Source organism: Schistocerca nitens, chromosome 2, assembly GCF_023898315.1.
Source record: "Schistocerca nitens isolate TAMUIC-IGC-003100 chromosome 2, iqSchNite1.1, whole genome shotgun sequence".
Classification (NCBI taxonomy): domain Eukaryota; kingdom Metazoa; phylum Arthropoda; class Insecta; order Orthoptera; family Acrididae; genus Schistocerca; species Schistocerca nitens.
The window spans coordinates 600,164,514-600,185,817 of NC_064615.1; the positions used below are offsets into that span (position 1 = coordinate 600,164,514).

Genomic DNA, 21,304 nt, shown 5'->3' on the forward strand with positions numbered 1-21,304 from the left:
TCTCTAACAGCATTCAAAATTTTCTTGATACCTTCATCCGTTTACGAGATACAGAGATTCAATGTTATCCTCCTTGTACACATTAAATGCGCACGTAATATCTGGTGCGGGGCGAAAACGTAGTTTATGAAGTGACATAACACTGAGAAATATGCTATAAAGTATTTTCATCATCATCATAACCCAACGTTGTAGTACTTGAACACACGAAAAATTTTATTGTAAGTAAAATACGGTCTCAGGTGTAAAATTAGTTTTGCATGATTTCTGTATTCATGTAAGTAAATTACCAAAATTTTACTGACCCATAAAGTTGTTTTCAAATGAGTGACATGCTTTGCTGTAGCAGGGAAAAGAAGGGAACCAGCGAAAAACTGCTCCTATCGACCACAAGAAAGATTAATATGCTCCCGATTTAAGAGACTCTGACTGAAAGGTGGGGTACCAGCCGTCTCATTCTGCCTTCATATGAAAAAAGTTTCCCGACAATTTTGTCATTCGAACATATTCGTGGTTTTTTATGCTGAGAGACGGATATAGTGGCAGTGGAAATGAGATGGAAAAGTAATACGTACTAGAAGATAGTGGACAGTGGTTGAGCCATAGAAAGAGCGAAGAAGACAATGACAGTGTGAGAGAAAGGGAGAGACACATTGGCAGTGAGACAACATTGATGGAACAGTAATAGGAAAAGCGTGAAGGAGACAGTGCCGGAGAATAAAGAGAAGGAGAAAGTGGTAGTAGGCGAGAGCCAGTGATAACGAGGCAGTCCATGACAGTGAGAAGACATAGAAACAAGGAATGAATGAGATAGTAACAATAAGACAGAGCAGGAGGTAGACAGTGACAGTGAGATGAGACAGTGATAGTAGAACAGAAGGAAGGGGACACTGGCTATGAGATACGAGACAGTGACAGAGACACACAAAGAGTTGATGAGAATGAGTTGGGCTGAATGAGTGAGTGAGAAAGGGTAAGGTAAGTGTGAGCGGGTGGGTATGAGCGAGTTACAGTGATGGAATAGTCTGCGCCGGCCGGGGTGGCCGAGTGGTTCTAGGCGCTACAGTCTGGAACCGCGCGACCGCTGCGGTCGCTGGTTCGAATCCTGCGTCGGGCATGGATGTGTGTGATGTCCTTAGGTTAGTTAGGTTTAAGTAGTTCTAAGTTCTAGGAGACTGATGACCTCAGCAATTAAGTCCCATAGTGGTCAGAGCCATTTGAACCATTTTTTGAATAGTCGGCGTGAGCGAGTTACAACTAGGGGATCTTGTGGGAGACAGACATTGAGTTACATGTTAAAAAAACTGCGAATATGTTCGCACGCTAAAATTTTAATGAAAATATTTGAAGGCGCTGAGGAAAGAAGAATGGAGGCAGCTGGTCTCGGGCACTTCAGTCTTTTAAAGCGGGACCATAGTAGCCTTTTTTGAGCTCCGATATGAACATTTTTCCGCTGCTATGTTACTGCACGATTGGTTACATTAAGGACACAGCACTCGTGGTGTGTTCTGGCTACTGCATGCACTGCATGGTTGCCACATTGCCGCGACGTAAGAAAGTGGTGAGTGGTAGACCTGCAGTGGTCGGTGTAACTGGCAGGATCGAATGTGTCGTGCTTGAGCTGCCGGTCTGTCGGGCGCCACACGCTGTCGGTGCCAAGAACGCAGATGACGGCTGGCAAGCCTTTCTGTTATTTAGAGCGGGAACAGGCAGACTCGTCGTGGCTTGTCGGCACGTGTGTGGCGGACGTGCCCGCCGCCGGCTTCGTGACCGCCGCGGAAACACGCGGCGCAGCACTGCACGGCCGCTCGTCACAGCCATGCCGCCGACTGTCCACGAATCCCCTGGCTTCTCTAGCACGCTGCTTCGTTCTGCCTAAAAAGGCTAAAACAAGGAAATATCGAAAATGACCAGAACGTAAATACTACGGTGTAGTGTGAAACACTGCGTTAACAAGAAGCTCCTGTAATCTATTAAGAAAGAAGTGCAAATTGCGATTATGGTTCTGCGTCTGCTGGAGAATTTTTTTAGAACAAATGAAAATTTGCGCCGGACCGGGACTCGAAGAAGAATTTCCCGCTTGCCGCGACCGGTCGCCTTAACCACTTCGGCTATGCGAGTACGCCTCCAGGAGTGGACCCGATCTCAGTCTGTCTTCCCTCCCTTGTGCTCTCAACAAACTGAAGGGAAAAAAGTCATGTCATAGCGATCTGCATATATACAGATGGCGTGTACGCAAGGTATAAAAGGACTGTGTACTGGCGGAACTCATTTGCACACATTCTGCCCGCCGGCCGCAGTGGCCGAGCGGTTCTAGGCGCTACAGTCTGGAACCGCGTGACCGCTGTGGTCGCAGGTTCGAATCCTGCCTTGGGCATGGATGTGTGTGATGTTCTTAGGTTAGGTATGTTTAAGTAGTTCTAAGTTCTAGGGGACTGATGACCTCAGAAGTTAAGTCCGATAGTGCTCAGAGCCATTTGAACCATTTTTTGATTGTGGCCGCTCGACGGGAGTTACCAGTCTCTGAACACGGAATGGCAGTTGGAGCTAGACACATGACACATGCGATTTCCGAAGTCGTATGGAGCTGAATATTCCGAGATCCACAGGGTCGAGAATGTGCCGAGGATACCAAATTCCAGACGTTACCTCTCAGCACGAATGACACAGATGCCGGCGGCTTCCACTTAACGACCGACGCCGTTTGAAAAGAGTTGTCACTGCTAACAGACAAGGAGCACTACGTGAAATAACCGCGGAAATCAATATGGACGTACGACGACTGTATCCGTCATGATAGTGGCGTTAATGGGCTGTGGCAGCAAACGACAGACGCTTGTGTGTTTGCTAACACCACGACATCCCCTGCAGCGCCTCTCCCGGTATCATGACTATTGATTCGGCTCTAGACGACTGGAAAACAGTGACCTGGTCAGATGAGTTCAAATGGCTGTAAGCACTATGGGACTTAACATCTGAGGTCATCAGTCACCTACACGTAGAACTACTTAAACCTAACTGACTTAAAGACATCACACACAGCCATGCCCGAGGCAGGATTCGAACCTGTGACCGTAGCAGCATCGTGCTTCCGGACTGAAACGCCTAGAACCGCTCGGCCACAGCGGCCGGGGCTCAGATGAGTCCCGATTACTGTTGGTAAGAGCTGATGGTAGAGTTAAAGTGAGGACCAGACTCCAGGAAGCCATGGACCCAAATTGTCAACAAGGCACTGGTGGTCGCTCCATATTAGTGTGGGCTGTGTTTACATGGAATGGACTTGGTCCTGTGGTCCAATGCACGGATAACTGAAGTTATCTTCGGCTACTTGGAGACCATTTGCATCCATTCATGGACACCATGTTATGGACGGCAATGCGGCGCGTCACGGGGTCATAACTGTTCCTGATTGGTTTGAAGAATATTCTGGACACTTCGAACGAATGATTTGGCCACCACGGTCGCCCGGCATCGAAAATTTATGGGACTTAATCGAGAGGTCAGGTGGTGCACAAAATCTTGTACCGGCATCACTTTCGCAATAATGGTCGGCTATGGAGGCAGCATGCTCAGTATTTCTGCAGGTGACTTCCAACGACTTGTTGAGCCAACGCCACGTCAAGTTGCTGCACTACGCCGGGAAAAACGAGGTTCCTTACGATATTAGGAGGTATCCCACGACTTTTGTCACCTCAGTGTATTACTGTGATTCTTGGAAAGGGTTATATAGTGCCAGCACAAGTTAGTAATGACACTGTTGACAAATGGAGATTTGGGCCTCTCCTGAAGGCGTGTTCAGACAGCGGAAGTGGTTAAGGCGACCGCCCGCGACAAGCGGGGAATCCGGGCTCGAGTCCGGTCAGGAGCAAATTTTAATTTGGTCTGAAATATTCTACACGTGTTGCGGAAACATAATAGCAATTTAAAAGTTCATTCTGAAAAGAAGGTAAATGGTGTTAGCATCACAAGTAAACTCCAATTAAAAACGCGAGGGTTGATACCCAGCAGAGTCAATCGGATTCGAAAATGACAAATAACTATCTGTCTAGTAAATGAAATCTCAGAGCTTTAATAGAATACAAGGAAAGTGAGATTCAAGAGTGCAAAACAGAGAGGGTCCCATAGAGACTGTGAGTAAAGTGGAGTGTAACGTGGTAAAAGGGAACTGATCAATGACGATGTTATGCGTGTGTTCCTCCTACCCTCATGATCAGGCTTCCATATCGTTGGTGGCACTCATTTTTGTACAATACGTGAAGGAAATAAACAAAGAAGTGTTGTTATCACATCTACCTTAGTTCAAAATCTTAGGTTTAACTAACTGTAGATTTGTGCTATATTTGCATATCAGTAGTTACAATACATTTTCTGTGAAAATTCAGTTGTAACTTTACAGTGCTGTATAATGTTGCTTAGTGAGTACTAACAAGAGCTCTGTAAGGGGAACAATGATCTTCAGAGCCTGAGCCACAGTCGCAAGGTCGCATGCCAGTGGAAACAGCAATACAATGCAGGCAAGTGGCTGTGAGGTGTAGACTCGACATACATTCCAAGACAAAAACCGGCAGCTGCTACGGTCAGTACTTCCCGACATATATTCCTGTTCTTCGTTCTTTCTTTCCTCTTACTATCTTTGCGTCAAATGCCTTTAGCTCTCCTGCATGTTTTATATATTTTAGCTTAATAGTAACAAGTTGTAAAAAAATGGTCATTTTTTTCAGTTATCATTGTGTTGTCAAAGAACATATACACAAACAGTGAATGAGTGCGATAATCGTGATTATGATTGTTGCTTTGTAGTTAATGGGCCTACGTAGTATCTGACAGCGGCACCAAACTAACAATCTCTCTAATGTAACTTGTAATGGAATTTGAGTCCGACTAAATGTCTTACGGCCTCGTACAACAATGTCACTGCAGCTACGGTAATTCGGAAACAATGTTTCAGCACGAATGTAGATTTGGGTCATATTTGAAGAGGGACAGCATGTTCTATCTAGGCAGTCGTCTTAATGGAGTATGATAAAGAACTTCTGACGCCTAAGCTAAACCGATTATACAGATTTACCTGACGAACAACGGTATTCTCAACATCTGCAATGAATAAGTTTGTTCCATTCCTCTACCTTCTTCCCCTTAGTCCGAGACTCCTAGCCACCTTCATTCTCGTCGTGATGCGGGTTCTCAAGACTGTCCTCCATAACGACTCCCATTTATTTTATCATCAGACATGCCCTCTCCCTCGTAAAGGTCATAAATATGCTCTATCCACCTATCCGCTGCCTCCTCTGCGTCTGACAGTGGAACTGCCATTGCTTTTTTAAGTTACCGAGCTTGATATTAATTTCACGCAAAATTGTTTTCACTTTCCTATGCACTGACTCAGACTCTCGGACAACCATTTCTTTTTAGAATTTCTCACATTTTCCTACTACCATTTTGTCTTGGCTTCCTTGTCCTTCCTGTTTATTTCATTCCTAGGTGTTATTGCTGTATTTTTGTCTTCTCCTAAACATTTTTGTACGTACTTCTTCCGCCGGTTAATTGAAGTATTTCTTCTGTTACGCAAGGTTTCTTCGCAGTTACCTTCCTTGCACCTGTGTCTGACAGAGTAACGATTGTGACTGCTCTTCTTAGAGATGTCAACAAACGTCGAACGTGTGACATTCCTCAGTGGTTCAGTATCCCATTCTCTACCATATTGACACTGCTAGACGATTCTCTTGAACTTCAGTGTACTCATCATCATTACTAAACTGTGATTAGAATCTGTATCTGCTCCTGAGTATGTCTTTTAATCCAATATTTGATTTCGGAATCTCTGCCTGACCATGACGTAATCTAACTGTAATCTTTCCGTATCTCCCGGCGTTTTCAAAGTTTACCGCCTCCTCTTGAACAGCGTTATCGATATTACCAGCTGAAATTTATTGCACAACTCAATTAGTTCTACTACTAAACCCATATTCACCCGTAACTCTTTCTTCTGTTCCTTCCCCTGCCACCGTGATATAGGTCCCCCACAATTATTAAATTATCAGCTCCTTTCACGTGCTGAATTACCCGTTCAATATCCTCGTGTAGCTTCTCCATCTCTTCATCTTCTACTTGCGACATTGGCATGTGTATCTGAACTATCATTGTCGATGTTGGTTTGCTGTCGATTCTATCGAGAACAACCCTATCACTGAACTGTTCGCAGTAGCTCTCTCTCTGCCCTACTTTCCTATTCATAATGAATCCTACTCCCGTTATGCGATTCTCTGCTGCTGTTGCTATTATTCCATATTCGTCCGACCAGAAATTCTTGTCTTTCCATTTCACTTCACTGATCCATACTATATTCTACCTTAGCATTTCCGTTTTCAGATCTTCTAACTTTCCTACTATGTTCAAACTTGTAACATGCCATGCTTTGACTCGTAGGATGTTATCGCTACATTGGTCATTCAGAGCTTCTCTCATGGTCACCTTGCCCCCGGCAGTCCCCTCCCGGGAGTCCTAATAGGGAACTAGTCTGGAATCGGAGTGAAATTTTCGCTCTGCAGCGGAGTGTGAGCTGATATGAAACTTCCTGGCAGATTAAAACTGTGCGCTGGACCGAGACTCGAACTCGGGACCTTTGCCTTTCGCGGGCAAGTGCACTACCGGTTTTAGTCTGGAATCTTTTGTCAATGGAGATATCATGACACTTCCTCAGTTATAAGGATGTCATGTGGATACACCTGATGTGTTTTTCATACAGTGGTTTTCTTGCCATCTACATCATAATCCCGTTGATCGTTGCAGATTCTCCCGCTTTTTGGGGGTTGTTTCTATCTCGTAAGAGTAAAAGGTTGCCCTGGAACGCTGTCCTACACCGTCTTGGAGGAGACGCTTGGCAAGATGAGCGTGACTGTACAGCAAGTTTTAGGCCATCTTTGCTATTGGTTTCTTTTTTATTCTATATTTAAGTAGTGGCTACGGTAGAATCTGGGACCTAGGACTTTTGATTACTACCTCACTAACAATCGTAAGACGAAAAATAGGGTAAATATTAGTTACGGAGAATATTTGGTTTGCTAAGTGATCACATTTCATGAATTCTGACCTACTGTTGCAGACATGTGGATTTGCTTGTACCTGTAACAGAACACAGAAAGAAAGAACATCTTTCAGGATTATTGTAATGAATTCATCTTGAGAGTTGTTGTGTACATTGTAAACCAAGAAATGATTGAGGATAATTATGTTTCTACTATGAAGAGAAAGCAGCGCACGCGACTCATTGGTGTTCTTGTGGTTACAGACTCGGAAGCGGAAACCAAAGAGCTCCAGTTCCAAGGGCGACAGCGCTGGCGGGGGCGGTAACGGAGGCGGGGGCGGTAGCAGCACTCCGAGCGTCCTGTCCGCCGCATCCGGCATCGTCAAGATGGAGCACCCAGGTACCTACCTGCCCGTCTGCCTGCCTGCCTGCCTGTCTGTCTGTCTCAGCGGCACATCCTCTCAAGCGTTCCTCAAAGGCGATGCGAATATTCCTTAAACAGTCATGTAGTGGCGGACAGGGATGGCAAGAACTTAGTTGAAGGAATCAGTTGAGATTTACGAAGTGCTACCAGCAGTTACGATAGCACAGTGCCTCTGCGCAGGGAGTTAGAAAACGGCGTACAATGGTCGAACAGTTCTTCATATGCCACACATTTCTGTGGTCAATATTAAGCGACGCTTGACGCCCAGCGATTACACCGAACAGTGAATGTTGGTTTAGTTGAGTGATAAATCCCACTCTATCCTGTGACAGTCCGATGTAAGGGTTTGGGTTTGTCGAATGCCTAGAGAACATTGCCTGCCACCATGTGTAGTGCCAAAAGTGGAGTGCGGATGAGGTGGTGGTATGGTGTGCGGCTGTTTTTCGTGGTTATGGTGTGGTTCCTTTATTCAGAATAAAATGTTAAATTCGAAAGGATACTAATACATTTTACAGCATTGTTCAATGCGTACAGTAGAGGAACAGCTCGGAGACGATATCAGTATGACAGTATATTCTCTTATAAAACTTCACATGTGGGACCATTGTTTGTGGACACTAACGTTCCTGAAAGGGGCTGACCTGACCTGCCCTTAGCACCTACCGGTATCGAATGGAACTCCTTCGCGATGAATCAGAATGTCGACTTCACTCAAGACCTCACGTCCAGCATTACTATCTCTGGTTTCGGATCTTGAAGAAGAAGAAGAAGAAGAAGAATAGGCTGCCGTTCTACATCTACATCTACATACATACTCCGCAATCCACCATACGGTGCGTGACGGAGGGTGCCTCGTACCACAACTAGCATCTTCTCTCCCTTTTCCACTCCCAAAGAGAACGAGGGAAAAATGACTGCCTATATGCCTCTGTACGAGCCATAATCTCTCTTATCTTTGTGGTCTTTCCGCGAAATGTAAGTTGGCTGCAGTAAAATTGTACTGCAGTCAGCCTCAAATGCTGGTTCTCTAACTTTCCTCAGTAGCGATTCACGAAAAGAACGCCTCCTTTCCTCCAGAGACTCCCACCCGATTTCCTTAAGCATTTCCGTAACACTCGCGTGATGATCATACCTACCAGTAACAAATCTAGCAGCCCGCCTCTGAATTGCTTTTATGTCGTCCCTCAATCCGACCTGATAGATATCCCAAACGCTCGAGCAGTACTTGAGAATAGGTCATATTAGTGTTTTATAAGCGGTCTCATTTACAGATGAACCACATATTCCCAGAAGTCTACCAATGAGCCGAGGATGACTATCCGCCTTCCCCATAACTGCCATTACATGCTTGTCCCACTTCATATCACACTGCAATGTTACGCCCAAATATTTAATCGACGTGACTGTTCAAGCGCTACACTACTAATGGAGTATTCAAACATTACGGGATTCTTTTTCCTATTCATTTGCATTAATTTACATTTATCTATATTTAGAGTTAGCTGCCATTCTTTACACCAATCACAAATCCTGTCCAAGTCATCTTGTATCCTCCTACAGTCACTCAACGACGACACCTTCCCGTACACAACAACATCATCATCAGCTAACAGCCGCACATTGCTATCCACCCTATCCAAAAGATCATTTATGTAGTTAGAAAACAACAGCGGACCTACCACACTTCCCTGGGGCACTCCAGATGATACCCTCACCTCCCATGAACACTCTCCATCGCCGGCTGGTGTGGCTGTACGGTTCTAGGCACTTCAGTCTGGAACCGCGTGACCGGTACGGTCGCAGGTTCGAATCCTGCCTTGGGCATGGGTGTGTGTGATGTCCTTAGATTAGTTAGGTTTAAGTAGTTCTAAGTTCTAGGGGACTGATGACCACTGATGTGAAGTCCCATAGTGCTCAGAGCCATTTGAACCATTTGAACACTCTCCATCGAGGACAGCGTACTGGGTTCTATTACTTAAGAAGTCTTCGAGCCACTCACATATTTGGGAACCAATCCCATATGCTCGTACCTTAGTTAGGACTCTGCAGTGGGGCACCGAGTCAAACGCTTTCCGGAAGTCCTCGACAGACGCTCAGACGGCTCACTGAAATTGTCTACAGGAGAATTCAAGCCGTCAAAAGGCGAACTGTGGACACACTGCATATTATTAAGTACACGAATATATGTCCGGATACTTTTGAGCAGGTAGTGTACGTGCGTTCACTGTACCTGTTGTAATCGCTACACTAAATACCTCCCCGAAAGACGTAAAATATGAAGTCAAGTTGCAAGGCTTTATTAGTTGATGACCAAAAGGTATAATTTTAAGTTAAATAAATGCACGCAGTATCGCTTCCAGCCTAGTGCAAGTCTTTCGATTGGGCTGCTTGTCTACTAGTTTCGCTGCATATTTACTCCAGTAAATTGTCAACTTTCCTCGTGAGAGCTTTTCTTCCCATGGAAATCTGAAACGGTCTTCGGGAATCGAAACCCAGATCTTCGCGTCAGTAGCACGGCATGGAATTGGTCACCTCTGAGATGTTATCCCCTAGTAAAGTTATTTTTATGAAGAATTTGAGTAATAAATATCCTGTAGCTAGTAGTGTCTGCATTCGTGCAATAAACAGACTGATGCATTACGGCAGTACAAATGAATGAGAAGATTTCGTTTACTGAGTGAATGCATGTGCTGCAGCTGGAAAGCACTGGAACGCATTTGGATCAGATTTTGGAAATGGGTCATCCCTAGCAAGAGTGCTGATGTCCTGACTCTCGAATCAGGGTCTACTATTTTGAAGTGAAGGCACGTAAGCGATTCAAGTAATGTGCAGCAGTGCGTTGTAAGGGTCGCGTAACTGAATTTTACGACTGTATGCGAGAAAACTAGTATGTCCTCTAAACAGGGACTTGGTCTTCCAGCGGTTGTTGCCATTAGTGTTTAGCATATCGCCGGCGTAAATTTTTTTAAAAAAGGAACGAACTTGACGTCCTCTGCGAAAGAAATACTGCAAAGTCGGTGTTATCGCGGGGCTTACCTGCAGAAACCCGCTCCGAGACTGTGCAGCAGGTTTCATATCGGCGACCGGTTGGCTATCAGCGAGAGCTGGCTAGGCCACACACGCCATGACGCACGACAGCCGCTAATCAGTCCTTGCTCTGCGAGGCAACGCGGCTTTCATAATTTAAAGCACGACTTACCACACGCAGGATTCTCGCCGAATGTAAACGACAGATTAAAACAATAATCTGTGTCCATCCCTTTTCTTCCAGGACGTGATTCGAGGGCATACATCCTCTTTTTCACGTGGATCAGTGCATTACATTAGAACTTATTTCTCTTGATGTACCAATTGTCTGTCTTAGCCTTCATTTCAGTACAAATAAGTTACGAGAGGATTTCAAAAATGAAGCTACACATGTCGTTCCACGCTGCGACCATTGCCCAACAAGATTTGTGCACTGTCAGAAGACAGCACATGTTCCGCTTTCCGTGCAGACACGTAACAGGTGCGTCCGGGCGTGCGAGTAATAGGTCGCGGCAATTCTAAATGTACTACAAAGTTGGAATACGTGGGACATTACGATTCTGGTGGGTAAAACGTCTAAATTGCAAACAGACTCACCATGAAATTATGGTAGTATATGGACAAAATGCAGTGTCACGACCTTTCGTAGAGAAATGGTGCCAACAATTCTACCAGGGCTGCACAGGCTAGGGTGATGCTGACGGGGGAGGAAGGTCATCGACGTCCGCCACAAACGACAATATCCAGGCAATCGAGAAACTGATTCTCAGAAATCGCAGCTTTTTCAGTGACGAAGACATCCACGCAGGGATTATCGAATGCCTCTTTGACCAAGAAATGGATTTCTATCATCGAGGAATTGAGCGATTGGCAGAATTTTATCACCATTATTTATCGATACTTAGTGGATTTGTTGTAAAGTAGTATCATGTATCTGCGTCACTTTGAAGTGTAGTGCAGCATTCAATATGAGTTACTTCGCATGCCATAATACGGTATAGCTTACTTTTGGAAGTCCTTCCTCAATCTGTGTCACTAATACTCATAATGAAGCACTGAAGTCATTAAGTTACGAACACTAATCAAGCTACTTATGGGAGATTCCAGCAGAAAGAACATTCAAGGTCGTTCTTTTTGCTGAAATAGCTCGTCAGTAACTTTGTCATTGTCCGTAATGTAGGGCTCCAGTGCCCTGTTATGATAACAAGTGGTAAGTAATTATTGGTTTGTAGCGAAAATAAATTATGATGTAATCCACACAACATCTTAAGATCAGAATGTAAGCTCACGATACACGTATTGGAAGAAAAGATAAGTGTCTGACAACAGATTATTGTTTTAATAGGTCTTCGACACCATAAGCAGCCGAAGTTTCCAAATGACGGTCCAACATGGACAACACAGAGGTTAATTCACCGAATGTATCCACTTGAAGCTTGAAAGCAAAGAACATAGTTCTTTTATGGATCATTTGCAATTGGTAGTTATCTTCTAAGTCTGGCTCTGTTGCTAAGTAATGAGTTTAAAACTACATTCATCTACGCACATTGATATTGGATGTGTCCACACTTCGCCTTTATGACGACTTTATCTGTGCTGGGGGACAAATTCAATGAAGTGTCTCAATGTCTGTGGTGGAATGGCATCCCATTCTTCCTCAGATCCGAAACCAGAGGTTGGAAACTAGGTACGGGAGCGAAGTCGACCTTCTAACTCATCGTAAAGGTGTTCCTCTGCCTATCGTTCGGAACACTGGGCAGACCAGTCATTTCAGAAGTATTATTGTCCGCAGACCATTTCCTCACAGATGCTGCTTTTCTGACGGGGCGCATTGCCATACTGATACAATCAATCACCGCCTCCGAAGGAAGAAGGGAAGGAAGATGAGGTTTAAACATCTTGCATCGTCTCCGAACTGTTCCACTTCTATACACACTACCCAATTTTACAAAATTTAATATTTTATGCATTTAGCGTTCCGTTGAGCAATAAAGGGACCACACCCTAACCACGTAAAACATCTTCTCCATGCTTCACTGCTGATACTGATTTACCAAACCTAAACTCCCTCATCCGACGGCCACAGGACACAGCGTGATTCATCACTCCCAATCATTCGTTTCCAGTGCCCACCGGCCAATGGCGTCGCCCTTTACACCGCCTCAAGCATCGCTTAGCGTTGACTATAGAAATGCGTGGTTTATGAGGAGCTACTCGACAATTATACCTGATTCTTTTTAACTCTCTCATTGTGTTTGCTGCGCTGCTGGTGGCGCTTTGGAATTCACGAATGGTGCCTCCCACTGTTTTCATGCGATTTTTTACAACTACATTCAGCAATGCTCGATGATTGTTGCCCGTCAATACTTGAAGTCTGCCTGGGTCTCGTTTAGCAGTTAGGTATGGTTGTTCCTTCGTGTCTACACTTCACGGTTATATCACCAGCAGCCGACTTGGAGAGCTTTAGAAGGGTTAAAATTTCCCCAATGGATTTGTTAGGTAACCTCCCATTTCGAAGTCACTCAGTCCTCTCCGACGATCCATTTTGCTGTTACTGCTTCTCTACTCACAACAGAATACTCCATACCTCATTTTCTGCAGGTGTGTCCGTTTCTAGTGATGTCTAGTGTTCGATTTCGCATTACCTATCGGACTCTGTATACTTCCGATTACACAGTGGACCTGTACGTTTACGGATCAACCCTCTGCTCAGTCCTAGAATTTTTCAGCTTATGTATTGTTTCACCTCTGGAACCGGTGTGTGTGTGTGTGTGTGTGTGTGTGTGTGTGTGTGTGTGTGTGTGTGTGTGTGTGTGTGTGTGTGTGTGTGGAGGGCTCGGGGCCTCACAACCGTAGTTGGTGCTACTAGTGCCAGTAATAGCAACTTGATTAAAAGATTCATAATTTGAAAAATGCCACCAGATTCGTTCTCATAAAAGGATATTTTCAAGTAAGAACAGGTACATGATTCTTAGTTCTGCATTCCTTAAACTCTGTGTAGCTGACGTTGTTGAACATGCACTCGGTCTCTTGGTGACTTTTGAAAGTGACCAGAAGGTGATGTCGTTGTCACCGTTTCGAATATTGCACTGGTTCAGGCGTGCGCGTGTCCTTTTCATGGGGAAACGTTTTTTTGTAGACGGTTCGGTGCCACCGACGTAAGTTTTGATAAAATTTTTACTTAAAAACACAGTTTACTAAGCGTTTCACAGCTTCGTGTACTCAGTTTAAAGAACGAGGGAGATTAAACTGGATGTTCCTTCGTGACTTTGTAGATGCGGACCGCCCTCTCCGCTCACACAGTTAAAATTTTTACTCCTATCAGAGTTTTAGTGAGATACTAACATAAAAAAATGCAAACTGATTTCTGGATACCTTTCACTTATTAAACTCTAAGCGTATGAGACATATAGACTATTCACTGAGAATATTTGCTATTATTGCGCTGTACGCTAGGAAGTTCGTAAGTTAAGGGCGGTGGACAACATTTTGGGAGTGCAAGTTGCAACATACTTGCTGTGAACCACAGAAATATATAATTGAATATGTTTGAGCTATAGTCATTCTCCATTTTGAAACTGATACTTCTTACTAGCTGTCGTTAGTAGCAAATAAGGATGTGTACGTGTCAGATAATTTTTTTGATGAGAGAATATGGACACTATGTCTCGAGATAAAATTTTTGTAGTTAAAATAGCTAGGACTCGCCTCCGTCACGAAATAAAGGAGGTAGAATCATTAACTTTATTCAAAATACTGCACAAACAATTCTGGGAAGAAATAAACAATTGAAAGTGTTGCGATCGCTTCTTACTAAATCCTGTGTCTTTAGCGCGATAAACAAAAATACTGAGCAATATTTAGTTATATTATATAACTAATTTATTAATAATTGTCTCACGATTGTTGTTCCCTCGACAGTGCTGTTATTAATATCTGTTGATGAGGTTAATTTTTTGCTCCCTCAGCCGGAAAGAAAATAGAGAACAAACCGCGACATTAATTACTTCATCCTGCTCAGGATAATATTTGTTTAGGAATCTCACTACCATTTTATATTTTCCATATATATGGTATTATTTTAGTTACATCCAGTGGAAATGAGTCATTGGTTTATGAAGTTTCTGTAGAAAGCTTGTGTTGCTTCTATTTCAATCAGTATACCCCGCGACGTGTAGGCAACAGAAGTTTCTTCCTTGTCACGCTGGTTGCGTATGCAGCAAGGGGCATATTGCTGTCTCCTTACCTTCACGTTCAACAGCGGCCATGTGACCGCTGATTGTGTATCGATCACCACACTCATCTGTTAATCGTTAGTTTCATAATAACTACGCACTCAACGGAAAAGAACGAAATGTAGAATTAGAGAGAGTTTGTCTAATTAAGTAAGTCATTTCGCAATAATTTCATGCGGCAGAAGTCGAGTACGGGAATTGCCGTAGGATTTGTTAGACATTCGGACAGACGTATTATTTCTCAAATAAAGATTATTTTACAATGAATTTAATGTTGTAAGGTGTATATGTCACCTGGAGAAAGTGTGGTTTTTTACAAAAGGAATTCTAAATTCTTCAGAGGATATATTTGTCTAACGAAATAATTACTGTCGCTTTTCTGGCAATATATGGAAACAAACCTTTTACTTTTATTGCTACCTGTGTTTTTAAAGTTTGTCAAATGTGGCTGGGTACAGATAATATATTATGAGATCAAATTATTGTGATCACGCGGTAATGCACAGATTAAAACTAATAAACTATCGAGAGAGTGATAACCTACAAGATCGTATTTTGACATATTGCTTGTTACAGACGCACTTGCAGTCTCCTAGGCAGAACACGGAGCAGGCTGGTGGAACCCCATCACTGATACTGAGTAGCAAATTTTTCCATTACCGTTGGTGATTGCTGTAGAAGGCATCATACGCATGCTTCTTATTCACGTACACAACATGATTCGTGGAACACTATCGTAGACGCGAGTTTGTTTGCCCCCAAGATTATTTGCTTTGTCAGCAAATCTTCATGCATCTGCGTGGTCGGCAGTCACATCGCACAGCGATTGCACGTGCAGATCCACATTTTTCTCAATGGCTGTCCATAAGTGAATTACATTCACTGGAATGAAAGGAATGGATAGATCGGAAAGAAGTATCCATTAAAAAACGCGAATCCTACTACACAAAGAAAATATATATATATATATATATATATATATATATATATATATATATATATATATATATATATATATATATAAATAAATAAATTGTATATGAAGAACACTAAATTCTGGATGTTCTACAGTATTAATTTATTTCGTTAACCGATTTTCGGTTTAAATGGCCATCATCAGACTCTGACAACCTTTGGAGCCAAAAATTGCTCAACGAAATAAATTAGCACTATAGAACGTAAGCGAATGTTTGATTCTCATTTATCATCACGAAGTGCTCACGAAAAAAATTATCATTTGTGACGACATATTCATTACATTGCAGATTCAGCACTTCTGAATAGTCTTCAGTGATTTATAGTTTCATTTCATCTTGACTGATTTCATCCTTATGGCCCATTTTACAGCAATGAATTTAATGCAGTTTACATGTATATGTGCTACAGCAAGTCATGATTCTCCACCAAAACCGTTTGCCCTGCTGCGCTATTCACACATGCCCCTTGAGAACTCAGACAGTCTAGTGGGTAGGACGATTACTCGCGAAAAGCAGGAAACACTTATTCGAATAAGAGTCTGGCAAAAATTTCCGCGTGTCACGACCCATTCCTAACAGAAAGACATAGTAACTACTTTCATCTAAGCAGAAGACCAGCGTACGATGGGAGTCAGTGTTGGGCTTAAAATACCCCTTTAGCGTACAATGACAATAAAAATAATTGGGTAGGAAACAGTATAAACAAGGCAGTCAAATAAGGGATTCCGTTCCTAATCATAATGTAAATCTAATGCTTGGACGGAAAAAGATGGATTACCAATTAATGGGAACGCATGAACTGATCCAACTGATGTAGTTTCACAGTTCCTTGACGCAAGCCACGACTTATCAATAGAAAACAGGAGAATCTTGCAATCCAGATGGTCATCTTCCTACACGGTAATGTCTTGGGTAGTTATATTGTATATTTAAGTAATTACTTTCGTCAAACTAGGAATAAAAGTTTTTTATCAAGGTCCAGAAAAGCAGTGTAGGTGGTTATTTTATATCAATGACGCACACAGCGTTCCCAGAAGTGAACTGCATCTTCCAAGGCGATGCCCACTCACGTGCCTGTAAATGTAAAAAAAAAATATGAGTATGATGATTGAAGACTGCATTATCCCTCTCCTCTATATCTCCAGAAATGAATATTAAGGAGCCGGCCGAAGTGGCCGTGCGGTTAAAGGCGCTGCAGTCTGGAACCGCAAGACCGCTACGGTCGCAGGTTCGAATCCTGCCTCGGGCATGGATGTTTGTGATGTCCTTCGGTTAGTTAGGTTTAAATAGTTCTAAGTTCTAGGGGACTAATGACCTCAGAAGTTGAGTCCCATAGTGCTCAGAACCATTTGAACCATTTTTTGAATATTAAGGAAGCATTGTATTTTGTATTTGGAAAAACAATTGCACATTCGTTACCACACTCCAGCATCTTCCAAGACACTGGATCAGTTTCTTAACGAGGAATGGAGTAAAATTTCACTGAACGCTGTTCATAAATTTATAGACACGTTTAGTGTAACATCAGGTAGTTCTTCGTTGGACATCCTGTTCTTCCTCTCATTCTGCGAACATGTTATCGCACTTGGGCTGGGGCAGCTTGCAGCTGATGTGTGTGTTCTGTGGCTGTTGCAGACTCGTTCGTGTCCGGCGACGTTAGGTCCGTGGTGGGCGTCGGCGTCGGTGTGGGCGTGGGTGGACTGAACGGGGGCGGCGCGGGGGCGCTGTCTGGCTACTCCCTGTACGGCTCGCCGGCCGCCTACCACGCGACCCCTTCTGCCACCGCTGCTTTCTACGACACGTTCGCGCAACAGCAGCAGCAACAGCAGCAACAACAGCAACAACAACAACAGCAGCAGCAGCAACATCAGCAGCAGCAGCACCACCACCACCACCATCACCAACACCAACAGCAGCAGCAGCAACATCACCACCACCATCACCAACAGCACCACCACCAACAGCACCAACCGCCCCCGCAGTCACCACGCCTCGAATCCCCGGAACGCTCGCCGCTGCTGGCGCCTGCGCAGTCGCCCGTCTCCGTCGCGCCGCACATCGTCTCCCTACACAATAATAACAACAACAATAATAACAACGGTGGTGCCAGCGGCGCAACCAAGATATCTCAGGAAAACATGGACCGCCCATCCGTAGTTTCCATGACTTCATAGGCCTGCTGGTACAGCTGTGGTAATGAAAACTGTAATTTCGCCAGCGTGTGTTCTTTAGTGGCGGGCACGGTTGCAGGCTTCTGCCTTAAAAAGTCTCACTTATCGTGACCGTGTTAGACTGCTGCCTGTGCCTGCATTTGTGCGACTTTGTTACGCTCTGTTGTGTCCTTGTCGCTTGGCAGTGAGCCTTCTCTCTTTTGTGTAGTTTTTATGGCTGTCGTAAGGAAGTTAATTCCCATTCTTGCCTGTTTCCCGGTGGGCTGTGGACAAATACGAGCGACGGTCTCCTGTCGTGATCGAGGTACTTGGTAACATTCCCTCACGAAACGCGCTTGTTTTGCATGATCTCGTAGTCGCTGTACTGTGATGTTGTATGCAGAGCTTGTCACATAGTCGACAGGAGTTCTGTGGAACTTGTCAGTAGAATGCAACGTGTTGTTGCCCTCAAAGGAGCTAGTTTCACACTTACTTGTGGCACCTGTAAAATGTTTCACTTGGTCCTTAATTTTAAAAGAAGCACGTCACATGGTTGCCCCGACGAGACAAGTCCTTACCAATTTCTTTTCATCTTGTTATAATAACTAACCAGTTACACCAATTACCTGTAAAAATGATTCCCAAAAAGGTTCAGTAATATGTGTAGCTATAATTTTCTAGTCAATTTCCATTACGAGTGGTGGTTTAACGGCCGAGAGACTGACGTTTTCTTGAGTTCAGTGCATTTAACAGCATGCCACTGGGTCTTTGCCAGAATTTGTTAAGTGTTGCTCTTCTCCAGTACTTTGTAATTTCGCCAAAATATAATCATTTTAAGTAAACGTAGATGGAAACAGAGATACTGACGAGGAGATGTCAACTACTAATGTGTTACTGCGGTAGCAGAAATCTTGTTTTGACTGAAGATTAACGTTAACTTGCGTAACAACAGTGGGCTGCAATATTTTCTCACTTAAACTTCATCGCCTGCAAATTTTCAATGTGCAATAGCTCCTTTTCACTCTGAATGTATTTCTAGTGTGAATGAGTCAGAGAAATCAAAACGATACATCTTCCTTTCCTTCTTCACCCATCTCAGTAGCAAGACCTACTCATACTACACAGAAATACAAACAACACCACCACATCCTGTGTATGAGTGTGCGTGCTCATCACTGACGAGGTGTGCCCTTCTTTGTTTCCACTTCTATTTGTGTGTCTCCCTCTTTGTACTTCTTTCTATTGATGTGTGTGTCCTTCTTTGTACTCTATTGTGCTTAACCCCGGCCCCCTCCTCTCTCTCTCTCTCTCTCTCTCTCTCTCTCTCTCTCTCTCTCTCTCTCTCCCCTTCATTGTACTCATGTGTGCTCCTCTTTCTAACTCACTTCACAGCTTGCTTCTGTTTCCTTTTATCGATATCAGCAACATCAACCATGTAATGGCAGTATGGATGAAGAAAGGTTAGCTCCATTCTTTACTCAAGGTGAAGGGCATCTATGATTTCTTCACTCACTTGGTTTGCAGGTAGTGAGTCAACGTTCTTCTGAATGAGGACGTACAAGAATTAAATAGCTGTCATCCGAGATATTTGTTTATGTAGTGCAGTTTCACCCATAATTTCTTTTTGTAGATAGATTCCATGATACAGAATTAAAATGAAGGCAACGGTAGTTTTAGAGACATTATGATTTCATTCCGGTTTGTACTCCACATTGAAGGTTATTGTGTTTCTGTACTTGACTTACTGTGTTTTTCATTTCAGCTAGATATTTCTTTTTCTTCTCAGTTTCTAGCAATTTAGTGAAGTGCTTTATGTTGTAATGCTAGCTGCAACTTAATAGATAGTAATGACACAACATTCTGGGAAACATTGGAACAGAAAACTTGAGTTTATTGAAAAAGATGTCTCATTTTCTAAATGGAAATTAAGGTGGTGTTTGTGGGCAGGTTTTCAAGCGTCATACAACATCACAGTGTAAATACAGAAATAGAAACTGATTTATGGATGACTTCAATTACCCACAAAAGGAATTCGTCATTTCATTAAATCAGTTAATAAGTTTTGGTCCTAAGATGCATTCTTGGTTTGAGCATGTAGTATCCTTAGTAATAGATGAGGAACAAAATCTAACATCAAAGAAAATTTGAGAAAATATTTTGCAAACTTCTTTCACTGAAGTTATGCACCACATATGTACACTACATGGCAATACCAGAAACAAAGGCAATGGTTTGTTGCAGAAATTATGGACGTTGTGACGGTTTTGCAGTTGTCTGGAATGGTATCATGAGTGGAACATTAATACAGTGACCTCGCACGAACATGAATGGCCAGCAGCGTAGACTGTCTCCTAGAAAATGATCTAAGAATTGACGAATATTGCAACAAGCAGGGAAATTTAACAGACATTTAATATTTGTCCTATTATTGATCTGTTGTTCACATTATTCATTTTTTGTTGTTATTGTTATAATTATTTTAGAGTAAAACATAAAACAGACTGTAAAGTAGTGATAAATTTTTTTGCGTTGTTATTGCTGATTGTGTAATAAGAAAGATGAACAAGACATGTTCTAGGGGGATCGTTGGTTGATAGATAAGTGATCTGATTTTACTGTTGTTTGTCTGTGGCAAACCTGCAGAAAAAACTTTTTAAATATAGTGTTAAGTTGCTCATTCTGTCTATTTGTAATTTTTTTGTAGATTAGAACCATTTTTGCACACGTCACAGTTTACTGCATTGGCAACTCGTATGTTACTGTCATTATTCTTATAACTTTACAGCTGAGTGATTTATTCTAGTTTTTTCTTTTTATGTGGTGATAAAATTTTAGTCTGGATCATGAATTATCTACTATGCAGACTGTATCTCACAATAAATAATAAAACCTGTTTCCTGATGATGTTTTCAAAATATTGCTTATAATCTTAGATCAGGTAATTGACTGAACAAATGTCTCCCAGGTGGTCTTTCTTTTAAGTACTTAAGTAACTACAAACTCTCTCTCTCTCTCTCTCTCTCTCTCTCTCTCTCTCTCTCTCTCTCTCTCTCTCACACACACACACACACACACACACACACACACACACACTGGTGATCAATCTATCTTGCCTCGAAATCAACAGCGTGTAAAACTAATACCAAGAAATAATTTAAGGATAAGAAAGTAAGTTTCTCGTCAAAAATAACACTTGTATCATAGTATCCTCCAGTAAGCCAATGGAAGAACAACAGATGGGTAAGAAGAAACTGAATTTTGTCTTGGTTCTGTATTTTGGGTACTTTCATAAATTCAGCTTATTCCATATCGATTATCTATGAGAAGATTAGATTAGATAAGTACCTGTTACATAGATCATGAATACGACACTTCGTAATGATGTGGAATGTATCGGGTTAATAAAAGGTGTCTATACAAGATATTACATTACACAAACTATTACATGACACTTAATATTTTTAATT

General features: G+C 42.8%; 1 protein-coding gene across 1 annotated transcript in view; it reads left to right on the plus strand.

The window, feature by feature from the left end:
• The window catches only part of LOC126235186 (transcription factor GATA-6-like), a 520,767-nt gene extending 500,026 nt beyond the window's left edge, over positions 1-20,741 (plus strand). Inside the window, exons 7-8 of the mRNA XM_049943916.1 lie at positions 7,289-7,424; positions 17,323-20,741. Of these exons, the coding sequence (XP_049799873.1) occupies positions 7,289-7,424; positions 17,323-17,861 (675 nt within the window). The 3' untranslated portion in view covers positions 17,862-20,741. The remainder of the gene's footprint in view (positions 1-7,288; positions 7,425-17,322) is intronic.
• Positions 20,742-21,304: the final 563 nt, after the last annotated feature.